The sequence below is a fragment of the Rhipicephalus sanguineus genome, chromosome 3 (assembly GCF_013339695.2).
Source record: "Rhipicephalus sanguineus isolate Rsan-2018 chromosome 3, BIME_Rsan_1.4, whole genome shotgun sequence".
Classification (NCBI taxonomy): Eukaryota; Metazoa; Arthropoda; class Arachnida; order Ixodida; family Ixodidae; genus Rhipicephalus; species Rhipicephalus sanguineus.
This window is the reverse complement of record NC_051178.1, coordinates 109,512,620-109,527,856: the sequence shown is the minus strand read 5'-3', so window position 1 is coordinate 109,527,856 and position 15,237 is coordinate 109,512,620. Positions and strand designations below refer to the sequence as shown.

Genomic DNA, 15,237 nt, shown 5'->3' with positions numbered 1-15,237 from the left:
GGCGAACCTTTTGTGTTCGTTTAGCCATCATATAGTTCGTTTTTCCTACAGTGTGTATTATTAGAAAACTCTATTGACTCTATGCAACGCCTCCTCTAAGGAGGCGTTGCTCTATGTTATGATGATGATGATGATGATGATGATGACTTTGTGGCCAACCCTTCGCAACGGGTGGACGTGGAAACCACGCCCTAGCCAAACATGAAGCTCTACTTATTACCTGTTTTTCAGTAAAACGGTAGGGGAAAAAAAAGAAAAAAAAAGAGAGAAAAAAAAAAGGAAAAAAAAAGGGGGGGGGGGGGAAGGGGCAGAAACAGGAGCCGCTCTGACTGGGCAGCAGTCAAGAATGTCTCGCCGCAACAGCCGCTCGCCAGCATTCGAGGCGGCCCTTTGTGCCTTTGTCGCTGCGACCGCGGCTCTGTCCACACTACGCCGACTGTCGTCTCCGTACACGGGACAACAGCGCATCTGGCGGCTGATCACCGCAGGAGTTTCACATTCCCCAATGAACTCGGGCGCCACTTTGACCACTCAGAGTGTTCTGAACTACCGCGATACGTAAACGCAGTCGCAGTATTTTGTGCGCGAAGAGTCGCCGTTTCTATTTTGTTACAGTTTTGTGCTCATATCCACGTCGCGCATTCGGGCTGGCACTTCGTACTTGTGCAAATCCACCCTCTGCGTTCAAGCGCCCACCCCTCCAGTCGTAAATAGCTCCGGGGCCTCTCCGAGAGAAAATTCGATTGCTGCGATGCGCGCCGTCCTGCTTTTCGGTCGTTTACGACGTTCTGATTTGTGATCGTCAGTATTGATCAGTTGAACTGAGTCACCTTCGGTCATCATACGTCCCTTCTGTGCTCCACTTTGCTCGGAACCAATGGAGGCAGGTAAGCGTGTTAATGCGAGCATTAGTCGGGCGACAATGTAGTACCTACTTACCGTGTTCCGTCTGCGCGTTTTCCTTCCAATCTATTCGAATGTATTCGAACATAATTCGTTCTGAGGCTATACATTAACCTCGTAGAGCAATCGCCCAGTACTCGTTGCGTGCTGGGCACAACGTAGCACAAGGCGTGTGCACGATGTCGTCAGGGCATCGTGCACGGTAGAACAACAGTGCGCAGTTTAAACATATGTGTTACACGAATGCTTCCTGATACGTAGTGCTATCTGAACGGATTTTCAGGGCAAGGCCCTGCTCAGGATCGGGCTGCGGGGGCGACTCCGAAGACGTCGCTGAGCTGCCGGACGTCTTCGACCAGCCGCATAAACACCGAATGCATCTCGCACCACTGGACCATCGAGAACTTCAGCAAATGCCAGTTCTTCCAGAGCGGCACTTTCTTCAGCGAAGAGTTCCCGAAGGATTCGTCACTGGTAAAAGACAAAAACAAAACCAATGCGCTTGTTCTCTTGTATTGCACTAGTCAACATATCGTGTATCTCTGTTTATTCGCGCACAGTCTGCCTGTGGGGCAGAAAAACCGCAAGGTGGAAGTGCTTGAGCGCACTGTCAGACTGGCCGGCGTACATCGTGTCATTTTAGCAGTTACTGATACAATCTTGGTACTTCCAGTCTTCATCAACAGTCGGCTAGTTTTTTCGTTTTCTCCTACATTCATACTTACACCCATGCTATTTGAAACACTAAGTGCCTGAGTCAGTCACTTGTCTTGTACTGAACCCACTATGACAGTATTTACCAATGCATCAGCCAGAGTTTTGCACACAGTAGCGCTTCAAGTGCTGTATTGTAACTGCGGCAACCACGGGGTGCCGGCCAGTGCAGGAAGCACGCTTATCATTATACTGGAAGCATGCAAGCATGTTGAAGGGAGGGGGGGGGGAGGAATGCTCAAGGTCATTACGCACACTCAAGTACCTTCTTGTCTTCGTGTCATCCCTCTCTGTGTAGTTCCTAGTCCTCTTGTTGGCACGAAAGAAGAGAAAAAGCGCTTGGATCCCTGCGACTAGTCCCTGTAACTCCTCTTATACTTAAAAGATTCGAGATATTTTTACAGCAATCGATTCATGAGGCAACAGACATCAACAGCTAGGTTCCTCCAGGATTAGTTGAAAAAGTGTTGCAGGGCCCTTTGAGGACCGTTCAGCGGGTAATGGAACGAGAAATATTCGGAACGACATTGACAGGAAGGATGACAGCGGTGTGTTTTAGATAACAAGCAGGTTTAATTGATATTTACGTTGAGAGAAAAAAGTTGGAGCATGCCAGGCCATCTAATACTAAGTGTAGATAACCGATGTTCTCAGATTTGCAGACTAGGTGCCAAAAGAAGGATAGTGCAGTCAAGGATGGCAGAGAATTCAATGATGCGACAAAATGCGGTGGTTCCCAAGTGTAAGATGGAATTGTCTCATACAAGACCAGAATAACTGGAGACTGTTAGGAGAGCTCTTTGTCGTCAAATGAACACAAATTAACCAAGGGTGCTGGCGGGGATCACAATGACAGCTTTTAGCTGTTTCTTTCTAAGGACTTGATCGTTCCAAATTTCGTGAGATAACTTGACTGAGATGGTTCCTTTACTGCGAAATGTGCAGAGAGGAACACAGTGACAGGCCATACCACTTAGGTTCAGGTCGCACAGTGTGCCACAAGAAACATCTGTCTGCAAGGACTCCGCAACTCTGATCTATGGCAGCTGGCATGTCTCCTGGAGGCAATTCGTTTTTCCCCAAGCCAGTGATGATCTGGTGAATGAGGCTGACGTGTTTTGCTGCATCTTTGTACACACAGAGATGCGCATGCAAAAGCTTTTGTGCCTCTTGCACATGTCCACAGTTAACGTGATATTTAGGGCTAACCGCACCCCTCTTGGGCTCTTTGCAAGATCAGTAGAGAAGTTGGGAAGTGCTCTTTGAGTGATTGCGTGGACACAGGAATTATATTGGAAGTTTGTCTCAGGTAACCACTCTGATTGTCCATTAAGAAGAAAGTAATAGAAAAGGTGCTATTGCAGCAGCTATGCTTATGAAACTTGTAGCTTTCTCCACACAATGTGTAGGCAGTTTATTGTTTAAGAAAACTTTGCATTGTTCAGTACTGGACATTGCAAATAGTTGAGACTCTTTATAAAAAGTTTCCCAGTTGGTTTCCGGAGAACTTTGTTGCCTTTTGTCACGTCCGTCCTATAAGGTGTGAGAAAAACCAATTATAAAGTAATAGAAATGATTCCTAAAGTCTGTTTCACAGTGCTTGCATTAAACTCGGGTATCACTGAGATACAAAATGATCCTAAACAATGTAGCCGTTAATTGACCAACAACCACTCATACCATCTTGTTGCTTATTACCTTCAGTTGGTCACCTTTGCAAGGCATCTTCATGAGTGCAGTGTGACTTGCTGGCCATTGATTATATTTTTTAAAAGGCAGAAAGCAGTTATGTGGAAGTCCTCTTCATATTTTCTTTTGGACGGCATTTTCTGCGAGCAGTTTTATGGTTCATGCGCTTGATATCAACGTAAAAACCGTGGTTCATCGTTTTCAGGTGCGCCTCAAGCTTCGGTTGGATCTGACAAAGGACTATGCATCCATCTGTGTGGTGCCCTTCCATGGGATGCAGGGGCGCAACTGTGTGTACACGCTGACGCTTCTCGGTGAGGCTGGACGGCCCGTGCAGCGCTACTTCCACAACGGCTTCCACACGCTCTACCGCGGCAGCACAAACTACTTGGGCATTGAGCTCTGCAAAGCGTTTCTCTACAACCGCGAGAATAAGTGCATCCACGGCGATGCCTTGAGCATTCTGTTCGAGGTGGAGTTCCTTGCAGACAGCACCAACACGCCCATCAAGCGCACGGACATCCCTGTCAGCCCGCTGCTCAAGAACTTGGCGGGCCTGCTGGAAGACAAGAGCTTTGGCAATGTGCAGCTGACGGTGCAGCAGCGGAACCTGTATGCCCATCGCGACGTCTTAATGCTCTCATCGCCCGTGTTTGGCGCCATGTTCTCGCATCCCACCAAGGAGTCACAAGAGCAGGTAAGCTCTCTGATGTGCGGGTACCCTGCAACAATCTAGGTGTAGCAGTTTTGAACGGAATTTGAGCTGTCGAGTCATGAGAGTAATGCACCAGGAATTTTTTTGACACATTCTTTTTTGCTTTCGCATGCCTGCTTTCTACTATGGTGAAATGTCGTGGTGGAAGCCAAACCGAAATGACATGTGCAACCCTGCACAGTGATGAAAGAGCTATGAGAAAGTGTACAGTTTTCTCTTTATTGAACTCAGTATCTTCCTTGGCGTCTTTCACTCGCACTTTGTAGTGATGTATGGTGGTGTCCGTTTTCTGACTGATGTAAATACCAAGGAAAGCACTAGAAGTACACAAAAGAGAAAATAGAGCATCAGAAAAGTAATAAAGATAAATAAACTAGAATAGCAATAGGATGTGGCAGCCAGTATCTCAAAATGGCTAAAAAATTTAACGTCTTTGTCAATCTAACGTCGATGATTGAAACATCTACCAGTTTCTCAAGAAAATTTTCCTCTAGCTTTCAAAATGTACTGGACATTTCCTGCTTTCCCTGGTCTTTTTCTGATACTTAAGGGGCACTCCTAAGCCCCCACTGTAACATTTTGACCACAATTGAAATGAACGCGTGCATCACACACAAAATACTGTGACAATCATATTTGGTCAACAAGGCAGCGATGCATGCTTTGGGAAGCAACAAGATTAAAAGGCAATCAGGTGCTCCATTGCAGTCTTTTTCAATCTGTTTGAGCAACAAAGTTATGGTGACCTGCAAGATGTCACCAGGGTAAAGGTTGATTTGTCGGATGGCAATGTACAAGGGCAGAAAAATAACGACGGCCAGATGTTTTCACTGAAGGGTGGGAGGTTTGCTCATTGTATTCGACTGAGCTTTTGCAAAGCATCCTTTCAAGTGACACTGTGAAGAGCGTGATCAGCAGCCACCATGGAGGGAAAAAAAAAAAGAGGAAGCGCCTAGTGTCCACAAGCCGGCCTTCTCTGAAGCCACTGGCTCCTCATGTTCGTGTTGCACTTCCCATCATGCTCCCATTTCATTTTCTTTTTTGCTGCGCTCATGGGAAAAAAAAAACTGATAAGCGCGCGCACCCACCGTTCACAGGCCAACCTTCTCGGACGCCGCTCCACCCTCGTTCTCCATGCGCTGTTCACAATTCCCAGCATGCTCCTGTTTCATGTTATATGGCTGGGCTTCAAAAATTTTCACGCAACGCTCCCTCCGAGTTTTTTGTTTTCCTCCATGACAGCCACCAATATGGGAATCTTTCCTTTCTTTTGTTAATGAGACATGTACCTCTTGTTGCTATGCATGAAGTTGGTAAGGGTTTGTGGCAAGGAAGAGAAGTAGTGTATGTGAGCAGAGTAGCAGAGGCAAATGAAAAACTGTGGCTACTAGATGCTCGTCAAGTCACATACCTGTAACGTTGCTATCATAGAACCATTTAAAAAAAAATTGTCACTGTATGTTCTTTGTAGATTGTTGCATAGTTGTCTCTGTATAAACAGGTTTGCAAAGCCAGAGTTGTTTGGGGCCCTTTCATAAATGTAAATTGCAGTTTGAAAACTATTTTTATGTGTCTGAAAGATTTGTATGCACATGGGCTACATGCAGTGCTGCCAGAAATGTAAATTTCTTGGAAGTCTTGGATAAACATTTCAACATGATATGCACAAGAAGAGAAATTCGGCCTTGTTGGTAAGACATTAAGAAAATTTTGCAGCGCAAAATAACACAAGTGCACGTGTTGTGTCCTCCCTTCTCGTCCTTGTGTTATTTTGCGCTGCAAAATTTTTTCTTAACATGACAGCATTAAAGAGCTCGTTTAACAGAAATTCCGGTATTGGCGGTTTCGGCGGCAGTGTCTTTACTTGTGAGCGAAAAATCAGCGTGGTCTATGAGCAAAAATTCGAGGTAGATGCAAATAAAGAAATACAATAAAACCTTAGGTTCAAGTGGGACCGTGCATTTGAACCTACGACCCCTCACTTCATGGCGCGATGCGTTTAGCTGCTCGGCCACGACGCATACATCTTCTAGCACACTAATAGCGAGGTATTTATATGCAAAATTCAGCGTTGGTGGTACGCACATCTTGGAGGTTCTTCAGTGTCTTGACAGAAATCCCGCGAGCTGGCGCAAAGGGCCCATGGGCACGCTTTCCGTGTTTCGTCCCATCGCATGCATGACTATAGGACCCAGCGAGCATCCACACTTTGGCTTTCCTTGCGGCACGGTTTAGGTGTTGACCAAGAAGCGAAGCCAGGCTAGCGATTAGGAAGGTGATACGGACACGGTCCGATTATGCTACCGCGTTCTACTCTTGAAAGCGAAGCTCAAGCGTCCTCCCAAGTTTTTTGTTTTTTTTTGTTTTGACATTTAATCAGTGGAGGAATAAAATATTAGGACGTTTCACTGCTCATATTTCACTGGCTCAACGATAGTGTGAGGCACTTTGAGCTAGCATGTGTAATGTTCTTTGATGCAACTGTTTTTTTTTTCTTTGGTTTGTTTCTTTATTATGGGCTATATTTCTGGTGGGAGGTCATGGCATGCCTTTACCAGCTGGATTAATTGAACAGGTGAACGTTTGTAGCGTAGCAAGTTGAAGTGTGCTAACATAGTTCTGCTGCCTTTTCAAGAACCTATTGTAGACCACTTGTTGCGACTGTAAAAGCCACGCGGTGATAAAATTGTGTGTTTAGTAGGAAATTGTGAAACTGGCCCTATTGTGAGATATTCATCCTTAAGAATGTGCTGAAATAAATGAACAATTGATCATTCTTTTCGGGGAAGCCTACCTTAAGCACTCGAAAATAGAGTGGTACTATTGACTTTTTGGCCAACGCATAAAAGGAACTTGTAGGCTGTTAGTACCAGGTTCCTTGCTCCACACAAACTTTTGCATTAGATGTGTTACACTAGTGCCGAAAGTGTACATAAGGTAGAAACTACCTCATTGGTAAATCGAGGTGCCATGCCTCACATGTTTGAACACAACCAGTGGTTTGTCTACCCGGGTGAACTTGTTGTAGTGGCAAATTTGATTACCTTAGCAGTATATGCATTCTTGTGAGCCACTGCTCTGGTGCATGGCAAGTCAAAGCTACAAGTGCCGCTACTTGATGTTGATTGGCAGTGTACATAAAAGGTTAAAACTACCAGGAGCTCTCGCTGGCCACCAACATTGATTGACATCGTGTTTATTTAATGCCATCAGATATGCGATGTGAGTGTTAGCGAATGAGAGTATTCAGTTGAGTGGGCAAATAGAGCTGGAAATCCTGTGTTTGAACCATTTGTGCTGCACAGGTTATTGGAAAACAAATGGTAAACTGAAAGAACCACAAAGTACCAGCTGAAGTTAATTTCTTGAATAGGAGCATCACTGTACAATGTATTTGTGCAGGCGAAATAGGAAAAAACTGGAGGAGAATGAAGAAACAGGGCTGCATTATCGAAATCTAAACAAAAGAATAAGTTGGTCATTTTTAGTAATGATTCACCACCACCAATGCCCTTGTCTTATGGCTACTGCAGGACTCCCATGTGGACTGAGCAGTGAGATGTATAAAACCAAGTGCTATATATGAGGTAACAAAGATAGATGATAAGGGACCAATGTGTTGTGAACAGTACTTTATTTGAAGAGTAAACTTCGGTTGGTAGATTTGCACATTCATTGCATGTTTTGATCAGGTTCCTGAAGACCTGCATAGTGTTAACTTACTCATATACGAAAGACCAGTGTGCCCCTCTCGTAACCTTAAGAAATTCAACATTCTGTCCACTTCATTTCTTTTAGTAATAACCATCTGTAAAATTTTGACAGGTAATCCACCTGCCAGACCAATCTTTTGACGCCATGCGTGAGATGCTGCTCTTTATCTACACGGGCGAGGTTCCGAATCTGGACAAGGTTGCCGAAGACCTGTATGTGGCTGCAGACAAGTACTCTATGAGTGAACTGAAGACTCTCTGTGGAGACTACTTGGGTTCAAACTTGACTGTAGAGAGGGCAGCCGATGCGTTTGTCCTCTCTAACATGTACAGCGACGCCGAGCTGTCGCGCAGCATTGCTCGCTTTATCGCAGACCACCTGGTGGCTGTGCAAAGGACTGCTGGCTGGAAGAACATCTGGGGCAAACCTGACATCACTGAGCGACTGTTTATGCTCATTGCTGACATTGGCAATACCCTTGAGTCAGCCACATAGTGTGTTGCTGACAATGAGGTGTATCACATGCATTTTGCTCCACTCGTCAGTGTGGGTTGTGGAATGACGTCGAGCGCGGAATCTTCCTTAGGATCTACACTAAAGGCGGAAATTCGCGCTTATGTGTCCGCATATGCCGTCGTCTTTTACTCGGTGTGTTCTGATGAAAATTGAATAACCATTCTTTTGTCAAGCTAGGCATGCGTTCTGAACAAATAAAAGAACATGTGCAGGCTTTGTTGATACCTATGTTCAAAGCATGTCATTTGTGGTGATGTCAGGTTATGCTCGTGGCTGATGTTGGCTGCTGCCATGAGTCAGCTATTTAGGTCTATCCATGGGAGACCTTTTGCCTGGTTGCATGGTGGCGGGCAGTGTGATGCAGATAAGCCAAATGCAGAAATTTGCGCAGTGTAAATAGCTTCAAATGCTTCCACTCCAGGTGTACTCTGAATTTGTGAAAAGCTTACTCCGCTGACTTTTGTTGAATTGGTTGAGCAGCAACTGGAGCTCTGTGCTGGCTCTTTTGAGGTCAGGATGATTGAGGCAAGGTTAGGTATTGCGGCACACTTGTCACTGACATTGGCAAAGCCCTTATTTAAGCCAGCAACATGTGTTGTAATTTGTGAGAATAATCTGCCAGTACTTTACTGCACTGACACACACCATGTTGGAGTTTTTCGAAGTTGTGCCAAGTTGAAAGTTGTATGCAGTGGGAAATTTTCACTCCAGGTATTTCACTTTGTGCACTAACCAAAGCTAGAACTTACACACGACCATCTTTGATGGAACCAGCAGTCAATACATTCAACTATTATAATAGTATACGTTGCCTTTGCAGAGACGTTGAGGGCAAAGTCTGTGATTGTGAGTAGAAGCAACATTGAGTACAGAGCGGTGTGAGATGTTGCCATGTGTTTGCTGATGCTGTGACATAAAAGTGAGAGCAAGAAATGAAAGCTGGGCATGTTAGTACACGTTAAGCTTTATAGTGAAACGCCAATAAAGGACAACAAAAAAGCAAACATGGGCACTCCTCACAACTATGTAACATAACTTGCTTGTTGTGTGTAATGTTCGTGTTTGTTTTCACTTCTATGTTCATATTGGCGCTTTGTTCTGATGCTGCAGGTGACAGTGAGAAAGGTGGCTTCCTCTCTGTGTACTTTAGACGTACCACCGAAAAGGGTTGCTGTTGATTATGTCTTGCAACTCTTCTGCAGTTTCCTATATATTTCTTTTCAATTTGTATATATGTTGTGTTAGCCTTGAAGTGTTTGTGGTTGATGTGGCTGGGGGCTAAGTTGCAGGAGCTAGGCAGCAGCACTGATGCAGAAACACTGAAAGCATGTTTTTGATGTTTCAGAACTGACATACCAACTGTCCGCTTGCGCGCATGCCAAAAGAGCGGGTTAATCCAGTCACGTCACTTTTGTGGAAAAACCGACTAAGTGTAATGGCGTGTTCCCACACACTGTGTTGACACTGTGTAGCTGCCAATGAAACAATTGTAAGCATTGTGCTACTTGTGTGCGCCACTGAGTAAAGGCAGTGCCGAGTGTTAAAAACCCACACTGCGGACCAAGTCTCGGTAGTAATCGTAGCGTTCTCACATTTTGCAACATTTGAGGAGTCCTACAAACACACCATAATTTTGATTTTGATGTTGCTGCACACAGGATTAATGTTGATGTCTTAGTAACATTAAACTTTTTCAACATCATGTACAACTCAACTGCTCTTGTGCAGTTAATGCGAGCAGTGAGCAAGTTGTGATGTTGGTACGCCGTGTGGAAATGAATAGCGACTTGTGCCCTGCGTTTCAGAGGTTTTGTCTTATTGAACCAAATATGGGTAATTTTAGTAATTTGAAATATTGTATTTGTCTGCACTTTCAATGTAGATGGTATTGTAGGTTGCACTAGTTTGCTCACCTGTCGCATTATGGTTGTTGCGTACAAATGTGGCCACGAGGATGGGCCAAGAGACTGTGTTACTTGTTTGTCAAAGCTGTCTAAGCCGAGAGACGGTTTAAGAATGGCCATAGTACTGTGAAAGTAACCGTGAAGTATTACCGTGAAAGTGTTTCTGTTGCACACGCTGTAAAGCACTGTGATCCAGCATGTCCGGTGGGATGAAGGTGTTAGTCTTGCACAGTCTTTCAGTTTTCTTTGGCACCTGCTGCATAACTTCATCTATTTGCCAACTGGTGTATGTACAAAAAGGTGGCCTTGCCTAGCTTTAGCAACCACTCCAAAGTAAATAAAGGGGCACATGCAGGTGGCACCCAGATAGCGATGCAAGATCAATGGGCTATGTATTTTCCACTGAATTGGCAAATCTCCTTTGGCATATATTTACGTAGCTCGGCAATGTATTTAATGTTCCTCACCGTACACACTAAGGTCAGATCAGGGTGCTGCAATGCTTGTTTGCTTGGATGCTCAAGTCGTAGAGGCCAAAGGTATTTTATGTGTTTTTGAGTATCTAGAGAGTGCATTTGTCATGGGCACGTCTTCACTGTGCACAAAACTGTGGTGTTGCTTGCAACATTCTAGTGCAAATGTACATACCTGAAATAGTGGTTTGAACTAACCATTATCTTGCGAGTAGTATTTATCTATGTCATTGTATTCATTGTAATAAAAGGAGATGTGATAGACTATACCTTGCATTTCCTTGTTATTGCCAGTGTAGGGATTACATACCACCTGTAAACGCCCGGCCATGCCATTGCTCGAAAAACCAACTACAACAAAGCCTTGGATTGTTAACAAAAAGTCTTAGTTTGAGGTAATGTAGATATAGAGGAACCGGCATGTGACAATTGGTGTTTTAAATGTGGAGCATTTCTTAGTCGCACCTGCGGCGTCGGCCGCCGTCCACACCACCACTGCGCATGCTCGGCTCGTCTCGTGCCGGCAGCAAGCCTCTCCCTCCCTCGCATGCTCGGCTCGTCTCGTGCTGGCAGCAGGCCTCTCCTCTCCCTCCGTCCCTCCCTCCTCTCGATCGAACGCGGGCGGTGTGTATATAAGCGGAGGAGCGCGCGTTCGGAATTCAGTCAAGGGCGTCTTTACTTGGCTTTCGCTTGACTTGACGCTTTGCTTGACTCGAGTAGATGCGATGGAAGCGACAACATCAACGACGTGAGATCGGGTGCGTTTATACTAAAGGGTCGATGAGAGTCATGGCGATTTGCAGCTCACTTTAATTTTACATGCACGCTGTGAATTTTTATTGTTTAATCACGCACAGGAGAAATCTCATGCAGGCACTACCTTGGAGGTCAAAATCCAGTGCCTATCGTTGTGCAGCGCGAGCAGTCGGTTTTTCAATCAAGAAACTCGCTAGCAGACGCTACCTGCGTCGGCCTCGCGAGGCGAGAGAGGGGGGGGGGGGACTAGAGCTAGCATCTGCAACGCAGCGAGCGCCTCCGCGCCATCTAGGGATCTTTCTGAGAACTAGAGGTGGCTACGACAGCGCCATCCAGTGAACACTCCAAGAACTAGAGGTGGCTACCTACTACTACTACTACTACTACTACTACTACTACTACTACATACTACAGAGGAGGGACAGACCCACACCCAAAGGAGCTTCGCCCCTAAATGTACGAGACTGGGTGTGAGCCACAGATATAGGTGATTGGCCCATCCCCCGTTTTGGGTGAGCGCTATCAGGAAGCGGTCATCATCATCATCAGATATTGGTGAACAAGAACGCGCGCATTCAGCTCGCGTGTGCGACCACCGACGTGGACCGCAGTGTGATCGCGACGGCAACCGTACATGGCTGATGGCGAAGGAAGGAACGCCGAGAACGTATCAACGAGTACAACAAAGTCAACAAGGAGACAGACAGCTTTGCGACACAACGCACAGACCCACAGCGGTGGTTGGGCAGCGGCCGTCTGGAGCCTTGCTGTCACCACCACAGCGCTACTGCTGGTGTCGGTCGTGATCACCGCCTTAGTTTCGACGACGTTGCTCGGCAGCAGTACTCATTCGCAACCTGTCACTCAAGCAGGGGCGTCTGCGGCGCTTTCGACCCACCACAACAAGAGTGGCGTCTTGAAAGCGGTGCCCGAGCGAGGCGCCGCCGGAGCCTGCGACTCGTCGTCTTGCGCGGAGCAGGCGCGTCTGCTGCTCCGCCAGATCAATTCCAGCCGCGACCCCTGCGACGACTTCTACGCGTACGTGTGCGAGGACTGGGCGCTGACGCGGCCGCTGCCTCCGGGAGCTGAGCGGCTCTCCATGGACACCATTCTAGTAGACGGTTACGCCGAGCTGCTCGCTGCGGAACTGCGCGAGAACGCCACGAGATACCCCGCTCTACGCTTCCTGCAGGACAACTGCCTGCACCCTCAGTCGACCCTCTTCCCGACGCTATGCGCCATGTTCTTGGACACAATCCGGCTCAAGCCGTGGATGGCCCGAGCGTCGACGTCGAGACACAGGAGGCCAACGGCGACTGAGGTGTCCCGCAAGCTAGCCGTCGCCTTTCGCGTGTTGGGGGTCGACGCGCTATTCAGGCCCTTCGTTTTCAAGGGCGGTCTTAGCGCCAAACGCTTCGTCGGGCTTGCAGAACCGTCCACAGTGCTGATGTCGGGCCCGCTGGAGAAGAAGGAGTACGAAATGGTTCGTAGGGCCCTTGCTCCTCTCATGGCCTTCTTCCAGAACGTTACAGACACGGATCTGCTTCAGTTCGAGGAACGGCTCGCTCTGATGCTGAGTCAACCTCAGATAGACGCGGAAGCGCTCGCCAACGGCACCACGGTAAAAGTTCGGGACCTTCCTGTTTTGCCGAACCTCGATTGGACGAGCTTTCTGCAGAGCGTATTCGACAAAGGTCTGCGACCGATCACGGACAAGACTTACGTCAAACTTAAATCGCCGGACTACATCGTGCGGCTGACGCGAAGTGACTTACTGCAGTTTACTAGCGAGCTGCTGGGATACCTCGTGTTCCGCGTCATGATGGTGCTGACACCGCTGCTCGACGACCACGACGCGCGCGACCAGTTAGCCTCGGTGAGCTACGCGCGGCACCAGGAGTTTCCACAGGTGCTACCGCAGGCCCACTACTGCCTACTCCTATTCGACCGATTTGAGCCGAACCTACCTCTCCACTTGTCGCGCCATTTTGCCGCGTCACTTATTGGCGGCGAAAACGTCGTGGCTGACATGGTATCTACGCTTCGCGCGGTGCTGCTGGAATCGGTGCAAACGCGCCTGGGTCTCAAGAGTAGCGAGTTGTGGGCGCATCTACGGGACAAACTGAACGCCGTCTCGTGGGAGCCGCTTAGTCCGTCGGCTCTGGAGACGGCTGCCGTGAGGGCCGCGTACGTTGACGACGTCTATCCGAGAAACTCGCAAATGCCGGCGGCGCAGCTCTTCTACAACTGGATCCGAAAGTCTCACGAGAAGAAGCTGATGTCGCACATGAACCACGCGCGCGGAAGGGGAAAGGGCGACGCAAGCTACCCGGGATGGACGGGAGGCTTTCTGAGCGCCGAGAGTCGCCTGGTGCCGCCTTACGATCGGCTCGAGATTCCTCTGCCCGTGTTCGACTTGTTCCTCAACGCGGATCCCGCACTTCGGCCCTTACAACTGGCCCGCGCTGCTCCCAAGTTGTACCGATCGCTGCTGCGAGCCGTCTACCACTGGGCCTACAACTTCGAACACAGTGTCGCAGAGGACAAGGAGACCGGCGGCGGGAGCGTGACGCACCGCTTGGACGAACTGCGCCTTTGCCTAGAGCGGCAGTACTCGGCGGTTGCGTGGGCCGATCGAAGGATGCAGCTGGACGCGTCGCGCACTTCGTGGTCCGACCTCTGGGACTACTTGGCGCTCAGACCAGCGTTGGACGCGTTCGTGCTGTTTGCTCGGCGCGTGGCGCCCGACTACCGCTTGGCACTTCTCGAGCACTGGGACGTCGGCCAGCTCTTCTTTGTGTACTACGCAGCCAACCACTGCGAGAACAGCAATGAACGCTTTCTGCGCAGGATGGCTGCCCTAGGTCCGCACAGTACCGCCTGGTTCCGCGTCAACGGGCCTTTGAGGAACGCTCCCGAGTTTGCGCAGGCCTTCGGCTGCAAGCCCGGCACGTTCATGAATCCAGTTGACCAGTGTGTGTTGCGAGAGTGAGGGCGCCGCCAGGGATGAGTGAAAAATAGTATTTGTAATCGTGACTTCACGCCAGACTCAGCGCTGCATGTTCTTCCACCTTATTCCATTGTTTATTTCCCTTGGTTCCTAGAATTCGACCAGGACGTAAATATGACAGGTCATTTTGCCCTTTTTTTTGCAATTCTAACGGACAAGAAACGTGTGCGCGCGCATACACACACACGTTATGCGATAATGTAACGAGAATTTCTCTCTCGACTCTCTCGCTCCATCAACTCCAAAGCCCATAACATTCCGTAATGCCATTTTATGCCACTCTTGTATAGGTAGAACACGCAGCAGATTTTGTTGAATTTCAATTATATATTCGCACATGTTTTGTTTGTGTTTATATGCCGCGTGAATTCCATCGTCGGTCTAAGAATGCACGTTCACAGTGCTGTTCATTGAGCAGACGGTAGTAATAAACTTGCACAACACAGTTTAACGCAAGAAAGCCAGTGAAAATAAGCCAGTACAACTTTTTTAAAGAGATAGCAGCGCAAGCTCGTAAGTGTTGAAAGCAAAGTGACACAGTCAAGTGAGGAAAAGCAAACAGGGACGCACACGGAGCTACAACTCTTCAAAATGCGGCAATCTTTAAAATGTACGTAACGAATTCGCCCACATAACCGTTCTCCAATATAACTCCTGCAGGATAGCGATAAAGCCGCGCCTTTTGTTTCAACAGCTATGAATGATCATACGCATACGTTCGAATCGACGTTAAAGGGATCGACAAGTGGCCAGAACGTATGATTAGATTCTGGTGCAAATGAAAAGACAGCGAATTTAAGTGACAGATCCAAGCATCATTTTCGCGATGCGAGTAGGATTTAC

The 15,237-nt window shown here is 47.7% G+C and overlaps 2 protein-coding genes across 2 annotated transcripts; both read left to right on the top strand.

Moving 5' to 3' along the window:
• The first annotated feature begins 570 nt into the window (after positions 1-570).
• LOC119386929 (speckle-type POZ protein) lies at positions 571-10,897 on the top strand. Its single transcript, XM_037654218.2, has 4 exons — positions 571-887; positions 1,187-1,377; positions 3,512-4,003; positions 7,847-10,897. Exons 1-4 carry the CDS (start codon positions 878-880, stop codon positions 8,228-8,230), a joined length of 1,077 nt encoding a protein of 358 aa, XP_037510146.1. The 5' UTR covers positions 571-877; the 3' UTR covers positions 8,231-10,897.
• Positions 10,898-12,018: 1,121 nt separating this feature from the next.
• On the top strand, positions 12,019-14,376 carry LOC119385755 (neprilysin-2). The gene has a single exon (XM_037653142.1). The coding sequence runs from the start codon at positions 12,019-12,021 to the stop codon at positions 14,374-14,376; it is 2,358 nt and encodes a 785-aa protein (XP_037509070.1).
• Positions 14,377-15,237: the final 861 nt, after the last annotated feature.